Consider the following 8,836-nt stretch of genomic DNA (forward strand, 5'->3'; position numbering starts at 1 on the left):
TACCGTTTTCTATTCTTTTTTGACAGATTGTATCTCAACTCTTTGAATCCCAGCCTATTTAGCAAATACTGTGTGTTAAACAATTTTCTGAGGCTGGGATTTTTCGCATACATTCATTAGGGCCAATAATTTACCTCGTGGGATTAATATGTCATCAATTTTAAGCATGAATAAATTATTAAAATTCTTATTGTAATATTTCAGATTCGGAAAGCCTCGTCCCAAAATCCCCGATTCTCGGGCGGAAATCTACAATGGAATCCAGAGCCGATCGCATCCTGGACGGGCTTCCGAAAAATCCCTCGCAAAATCTGACATCACCGATAGGCTTCAGGACACAACGAAGGCCACAGAAGCCACGTACGGGACCAGCAACGGGCCTACGAAACCCGAGACCCACCTCACCAATGGCTCTCACTCCAGGCAGAGCAGCTCCGACAGGCTGGGGGATAGCAACAGAGAGAGGATGGAGGGCAGCAGGGAAGGAGGGAGAACAGACAGTAGAGGGGACAGTGGGAGGATGGACCCCGGTAGGCCGGATGAAAGGGGAGTGGGGGGTGCTAGAGGAATGCAGTGGGCTCCGCCGTACAGACACCCCCCAACCAGACAAAGTCCTACTACTCATACCATATCGCAGGTACGGCTACCAAATTTATGTTGACTATAAGCTTTGATAAATTTAGTATGTGTTCTACAGTGCCCTCATTACAACTAGTTTGTAAAGCTATGAATAGAAAATGTTTATAATATATTATATTCCTCACTGGGATCCCGTGCTTAAGAATTTATTTCTTTTTGAATTAGTTTTTGTCCAAGGATTATATTTTTTTAGATATTGTGTTTGTGTACTGTCAGAATATATTGTTGCTAAAAAAAAGTTGCATTTCTTTAGTTATAAAATACACTCAATTGCAGGTAGTTTATCACAGGTTGACCTTACTATATATATGAATACTAGTGTTCTGCACATTTACAATCTTTTTAATTCAATCTTAAATTCTCTAATTATTATGTCATATTTCTACATTTTTAAATATATAAATACTAACACATGCCTTCAGTAAGTAACTGCCGTTAAGATTATAATATAATCTCAAATATGCTTTAGAAATGTATTTGTATGACATCATTTATGCTCATTTCTTGCGCATCTAAATGTATTCTGCTTTTTGCCTGGGCATGCTCTGAATAAATCACTAGAATGTATTTTATGTAAATAGGACGTAATTTATTTTATTTTATTTTAACCTTTTGTAGTCACAAAGTCACTCTTGAGTTTATGCAGTTTTTTAAAGTAAATTTTTTTTCATCTTGATTTTGTGATTACAATATCGATGATTTTTTAATAACTTAAGAATTTGCACTACATACAATTCAATTCGAAACATAATGGACAGCATCGAATAAGGAAGAACCAACTGATTAAATTTTGATCTAAACGTGTGCTTTGATAATCCATGTTTAAATATGTACATAAAATAGACCTTGTTAAAAATTACATGGATATTTAATTTATTTTTGCGATACTTAGTGCAAAAAAAAAGTATAAAACTGGTATTCAAAAATGTTAAATAGATACCTATTAAATGATTTCGAACCTTTAAAATGTCATTTTATGTAGAGTCTTAAATGTGATATTTTTATAGACTTAAATTATATTTTCAAATATCACTAACAGAATAAGAAACGAAAGCAAACTTTAATTCAGTTTTATCTCTACAACTTAATTCTGCCCAAATGTAATGATGCAATTTGTGTTATTTTATAACAATTCTAAAAAACCACAATTTTGTGATTTAATAAAATAATTTTAAAGACTCATGTATCTTTACACTATTTTTTTCAAATACTGCCATTGATTAACAACTCGCTAAGCTCTGAAAATTATGTTTATCTTTTCGGCACCACTATATTCCTTTCTTTGCACATCTAGATCGAGGCATTTTCTCGTCTCAGTTTAATAAAGTCTACAACAAAAATCAATGTAATCTGAGCAATTCTACCAATATTGATCACAATCATTTTGTACACAACATAATTTTATTTCAGTTGTTTATGTCTTTACTAACATATTTTCCATGCATTGTTTTCCTCGCGATATCATTACATGATGATGATTTCTTTATTGAAGGTAATGGAAGGTCCATGGGGTGGTGGTCACTATGCCAACTATGAAGAGTTACAGCAAAACCTCAAGTAATTATCAACTTGCATTGTTCCCACCTTTGTACATAGTCATATAATAGGTATATAAAAGGCTTATGCAATCATGATCAAAATTAAACTTTTAAATAATGTCGCCCATTCAACTGTAACTATTACAATAAAAATACTATTGCAGTTTCAATTGAAAATACGTATAACATTTTTTTTATCAATTGTCATTTATTCTAATTTTGAACCTTCGCAAGAATGTTTTAAATTAAATTTTATTCCCGTTAAAATAGGAGCACCCATAAATTATAAAATTTAAATCAATAGATCACTCTTTATAAGCCTTTTAAAGTACCTAATTATATTGTGATACATGTGTTTACATTATCGAAATGTTTGTGCTTTTTGCTTATTTAACAAATACATTTATATTTTATTTTCATTTGCATTACATATATTAACTGAAGAAAATTGAATACAACGATTCTTTACTGCTTATTCCATAGTTCATATTACAAATTAAATTTATCTATATTATGTTTAGGTATATGAATAATTTTTAATGTTTGATAAAAATTGTACCCTGCAATTCATAAACATAAAATTAATAAAGTATCAATATTAACCCTTTCTAATATTTTTGATACATGTAAAATAACTTATAAATATCTCACTTGTTATTCAAATGATTTAAAAGTCGCGAATAAATCTTGAATTTATCATTATTATAACGTTTTTGTATTCATGTTATCCGGGAAAAAATATGCGTAATTAATCACTAAGCCAATTTTGACAAATTTTTCATTTAATTATTATTTTAATTACTATTCGCTAGACATTTTTACATATGATGTGATTTATTTCATGATTGTGCAGATTCCTCCATGATTTGCAGAGGTAATATTTATACTCCCTTAGTGTAGATTGCTAGCATACGCAGGGTTGAGTTATCCTGTTTATATTTTACATAATATTATAATATAGTACATTATACTGATAGCATTCCCGCATAGTACAGTGGTCCAAAACAGGAGCATAAATATTACACTCAAAATAAGTGGTTCTGAAGTCTCGGGGTTAACCTAGATGAAATAAACTGTGAAAGCTTTTTCTTTATGTAGTACCCATGTAACAAGACAAGTGAAGGATTCTACCAAGAATTTCAGTATGCAGGCCAAACAGGAACTAGACTTGAGGTGAAAACATTATCCTAAGATCCCAGAGTGCCCCGAAGGGGTGTGATGGTATCGGAGTTTATAAAGTATTGCAAATGCCGGCGGTAATTTGAATTTTCGTTTCATTTGATTCTAGCGCAAGAAAAGAGAGGTTGAGTGAGGTACAGATTGGACAGATGAGGAGACAAGTTCACGCACAAAGGGTTAAGGCAGAGGAAGAGAGGTAAACAAACTGATATAATTAATTTATTTTTAAAATCCTATGCATATAAAAAATTGGATGAAAACCCCTTGTAGGTATGTAGATTATCATTATAGAGTATTTTCACAAATCGGGAATAATGTTGAAAATTAATTAAATATTTAGAGCCGATTTTTGTGATTCTAATGACTTAACTATCAATTTATAAAAAACAAGTTTTCATTAATAATTTTCAGGTTTAAAAACGAGCACACATAAAATGGCTCGCAGTTAGCATCATGTCACTTTGACGTCACATGTTATGCTCGCCGAGTGCGCTCCTTATAAACATTGTGTACAAGTATGGCGTGTTAATGTAGTATGTTGTGTTTGTCCCATAGGGTGCGAATTGTCTCATTTTCAGGTAATTAAAAATATGCGTATTTCAAACTATTGTAGAAAATTTATCTGGCATCGCACTGAAAAAATAATAATACCATTACTACTGTAATTTTTTACTTATTTAAAAATAATAATTTTAAAGAAACGTGAAAAGATCATAGGATGTTAGCAATAGTGCTACAAAAATAAAGTCATAAGCGTAACCTTAATTCACAATATTATATTCGTAACTGTGTATATGGTTTAAATCCTTGGTTTCTTTTAACAAAAAAATAAATATATATGCATAAATAATAGTCAGTTGAGAACTTTTCTCACTACTCAAAACACAATTAGTTGTGTGATCTGTGTGCTCTGCAAGGACACACTTGGACTTTATCTTTACTTTGAATACAAATATGCACTAACTCAGAACGTAAAAAAGCTTGTATGGAGTTGGATAGTGTCCTTAAAGTTAATTTTAACTATGATTCAAAAATGTTATACAAATTGTCAAAAAATGCAATAAATGAAATTAATAAAAATAGTACGTAGTAAGTATTCTGCAGTGTCTGATACCAATAAGATACATTATTTTAATAATTTCAGATTATTTATATAGCTCCCTCTGAAAATCACCTCAAAGGCTACATGAACTAATTCGTGGAAGTTAAACTTGAATTAAAAATTTGACTACTGTAAATTCTTCCGAAAATAAAACTCTCAGACTGTTTATCTCGCTACCAATAAAATATGTGCACAGATTCAAATGTTATTTTTTGCAGACGAGGTGTGGTGGGGAACTACCATTCCCAGCGAGGACCGAGAGGGGAGCAGCATCGTCCCCAGTCCAACTTCTACGAATACGAGAGCATACAGCACGCACGACCTGTCAATGCCAAGGTTGCTCCATACCATTAGTATCCGGGAGTCGATCTCCCGTGGAACATTCCGCTTGTGGCAGAAAACTTTTTTTTCATCTTGAATTTTAATTGTGATAACCATTTCCATTTAAAGATATATGTAGCTAATGTACTTTCCAGACGATGACATAAAAACAATATTAAGAATTAAGCGATTATAATTCTATTAAATTTAAAAAGAAAAGACCTAAAAGTTGAATATAATTATATCCATTGTTGCGTTATTTAGTATAATCATTCTCTGATATTAAAGGATAGCATTTTAATTCTGCTTCGTTTTCCTACCTATTAAGCGGACTTGCATTTTGGTGGATAAAAGTTAAAATGTGCCTTTGATTTTTATTATACATATAAGTTTAACAATGGAACGCCATCCAGAATTATTGTAGATATAAATAATTCATTTAAGCATTGTATGCTATAAAAATAATTGTTGTGAATGTTAGTTACCTAAATATCATAACAAATTGCAATCAGAAATACTTCTATGTTTCTTGTGAATCAATGTCATTTAATGTATAAAATAATATATAAAAGTGTCCCTTTAATGAGGGCTATATTTCAATAAATTCTCACATTCCATTCCACTCATTATATTGAATAAAATAGGTACATATATATATATCCAGCTATACAATGAAAAAATGGAAACCCATATTTGCTCTGGAAAAGTTCTAAAATAATAAAAGAGGTACATATATTTTCGGCATTTAATAAGGTGGTTTGTGATTTATTCATCTTACAAAATGATTTATTTCAATGCATTTTATTTTATTCAAACCCTCATTTGAGATACTTTCATAAATTAATTAAAATTTATAAAAAGCTTCCTTGTCCCCATAATTATAAAGCACATATTATCATAAATGTTTAATCAGTATAGTGCTGTGTTAGTTTTATTAGACTTAGATTCACTTAAAAGAAATCCCTCATTTCGAATATTCTCACTGTAAATGGTGTCATTTGAAAGTATGTATTTATCTTCTTTATGATGTAAATAAGAATGAAATGAGTATTTTTGATAGTACATTATGGTGATAGAATAACTGCCTTTTACTTACTTTGTATGGCCTTCTTACTTAAATATATATTTCCGTCCTTAAAGCCATAAACGCATAGTATGTTAGTAAATTTTGTATAGTATATTCAGACAAGTATATTTTTGATCCCTTTAGTGCCATTTAACACTGAAGCACGTGGATCTTTTATCCACTGTCATTATCCCGGGCACTGTAATCAGATTTCGACTACTTACATTAAATATATATGCTGATCTCTGTGATTTTTAAATAATTATAGTGCTAAGTATTTAGTATTTTATTTTTCTTTAGGCTATTTTCATAATGCAGTATTGTTAGGCATCCACGCAAGTTTACTTAATGTTATTTTTACCGCAGTGTTAAGTAAAAAATAAACAATTATGTTTTGTTGTGTTTATTAACAATCTGTTATTGGCACTGTGAAGTTAATCATATCCTCTTTGCGTAGGTTTGGTTGTAGTTCTTAAGCCCATAATTGAAATACCATGAGTATAAGTTTTGGACTTATAGAACCCCTTAAATCAAACGGTTGAAACATAAAATATGTGTTTTGACCATTTAAGATGAGAATTTGATTTCTTTTCTCTAGTCATTAATCAATTACTTAAAACATGTTTACAGAATTATTGTGATTTCTGTAGAAGTCGATCAGATTAAATGAATTGTAGCATCCAAACATTTTCTTTTAATTTTATTAAAATTTTATTCCATTTCAACATGGAAAAATATTATTAGTAATTTCAAAAGGAAAGATTTTAGTTTGTGATGTATGGATTTGTATTCAATTTCTTTCTATAGTTTCAAAACATTTATGTAAGATTATGGAAAACATCTGAAAAAGGTGAAGTGACATTTCTTCATTGTGGTTTGGAATTATAGAACTGAATTAGAAAGTTACATCTTAAAATTATTATTCTAAGTTGGATTTTGATTTAATATTATTTTTACCCACCTTTGTTTTGTTTCATAATTTTCAAAATATATGAAACTGTGCTCTCATATTCGTAGACGTGTATTTTATTGAAGGATAATTTTATTTATAGTTAAATTGATAGCTATTAAATTTTTCACAGTTATTGAAAAACCCAAAGATCAAATTACCATAAAGATTATAAACTAGAGTCTTAAATGAGTAAATTTCCAAAATAATTTACTTTTATATTAGTAATTTTCTTAAAATATTTAGAGGTTCGGATTGATTTGAAAATAATGATGATACCCATGAAAAGTGTGGCATTTAAAAAAACTTGCCTGCCTTACCCTAAAAACTTGATGCATCATAGCTTAATCATTTGAATACTTGGCGGCCACCTTTAAATATTATGAATGACAATAAACTTATTTGAATCTGCGAAGTCACTTAGAAAATAATCTATGGATTGAAATTCTGAATGCTGTCATAGATGATGTGCATCATTTAAAATAAAAGTTGGCCACCTAAACTTTTTACCGAATTACAAATTTTATGTTTTAGGTATTATAATGCATTTACTTGATCATTTTAAAAGGTGCTAATGCAAGATGTAATTATTTTTTTAGTAATTATAAATATGACGCGAGATTAAATTAGTTATAAATTATGGGATATTTTATATATATTAAAGTAATTTCTTTTCAATGCTGCAATATTGACGAAATAAAATTGAATATTTTGGCTCTATAAGTAAATATCCATAAAAAATGTAAATCCTTGATTTGAAATTAATCTTGTATATTATTATTTAACATAAATCATGATCTTTTATTGATAAGTTGATAAAAAGTCTTTTAATTGTATGCGTTTGATATTTTAGTTAAACATTTATGATTTAAGTGAATCAATTAATTTTGTACCAATGTGAAATAATAAAAAACCTTTTTTGCATAAGCTGTCTCTTATTTATTTAATTAAAAATCGATACTTTTAAGAAGTTTTAATAATTGAGTACTTGCAGTATTCGCCATCTCCATCATGGTGGATCATTTATGAACTATAAAGAATTTTTATGTCATTCTAATCCCCGATCCTTTGAAATAATTATTTAGTAGCTGTGTTGTTGTACACTGGAATCCCTTGTAAATTCGTTTTAAATATTGAAGTTTATTTTTAACTTCACCCTCTCCGATCCCCGAATCATTTCAAATCACGTCATCATCTTAGCGGCCAATCAGCGTTATGCATTTGCCTATACAAGTACATATTTCGGGTCCAACATGACGTCCGCTAATTATTTATTGTTACTTTGTAGACTTTTTTGTTTTATTTTCATTTCTTTTTAAAATTTTTGTTTTCTTATATTGTATTTTTTTCGCTGCTTAGATTATAATTTTTGTAATGTAATCTTGTGAAAAAGTGCATTGAAACACCATAAATATAAAAATAAATATTTGCATTTTTATATATTTTTAAAACTGTTTTTATCGTTTTTGTTTTATTGAAATAAATTGGTACCTAAAAAAAATTTATTGTTAAATAAATAATAATAATTAAAAATCAGTAATTAATCAATATAATAATTGTTGTTATAAAAAAATTCAAACCGTTTTATTATTCTCAATAAGCTTCTATGAACCCTGTAGCAACTATGAAAACAACAAACATGTTTCAAACAAAGTCAGCTATATTATAAAAACTCAAATATTTGGTGTATTATTTATTATAATTAATTGATTTATTTTATTTTTTAAACTTATTTTTTAACAATAATAATAAAAATAATGTGTCCTCGGGGTTACCTGTGCCGAGGAAACTTAAGAATATACCCTTTTTTTTTTACATACAAAGACTTAAAACAGAGAAAAATTACAAAATGTTAAGACAGTATTACTCAAAAGGTACTATTGTCGCGGTGAAACAATAGTTTCAAGCATTTATAAGAAAGGGGATAGTGATACGGTCAAAATGTGTTTCCACAAAATTGCCCGATAAGGAGATGGCGGGTTTTGGAAATAGACAATTCAATGGCACATTAAGAGTATGTATTTCTGTCTGATCTCTTGAAG

The 8,836-nt window shown here is 29.3% G+C and overlaps 1 protein-coding gene across 8 annotated transcripts in view; it reads left to right on the forward strand.

Moving 5' to 3' along the window:
• Positions 1-4,949, forward strand: part of baz (par-3 family cell polarity regulator) — a 40,413-nt gene extending 35,464 nt beyond the window's left edge. For 4 of the 8 annotated variants that reach the window (XM_088241373.1, XM_088241374.1, XM_088241375.1 and 1 more), the window contains exons 17-21: positions 205-637; positions 2,132-2,196; positions 3,276-3,350; positions 3,466-3,552; positions 4,677-4,949. In XM_088241373.1, coding sequence (XP_088097499.1) covers positions 205-637; positions 2,132-2,196; positions 3,276-3,350; positions 3,466-3,552; positions 4,677-4,812 — 796 coding nt within the window. In that variant the 3' untranslated portion in view covers positions 4,813-4,949. The remainder of the gene's footprint in view (positions 1-204; positions 638-2,131; positions 2,197-3,275; positions 3,351-3,465; positions 3,553-4,676) is intronic. The other 4 variants (XM_088241377.1, XM_088241378.1, XR_015825091.1 and 1 more) reach the window with 3 other exon arrangements.
• Positions 4,950-8,836: the final 3,887 nt, after the last annotated feature.

The sequence above is a fragment of the Micrasema longulum genome, unplaced genomic scaffold (assembly GCF_059751315.1).
Source record: "Micrasema longulum isolate JH-2025_06_02 unplaced genomic scaffold, ASM5975131v1 h1tg002872l, whole genome shotgun sequence".
NCBI lineage: Eukaryota > Metazoa > Arthropoda > Insecta > Trichoptera > Brachycentridae > Micrasema > Micrasema longulum.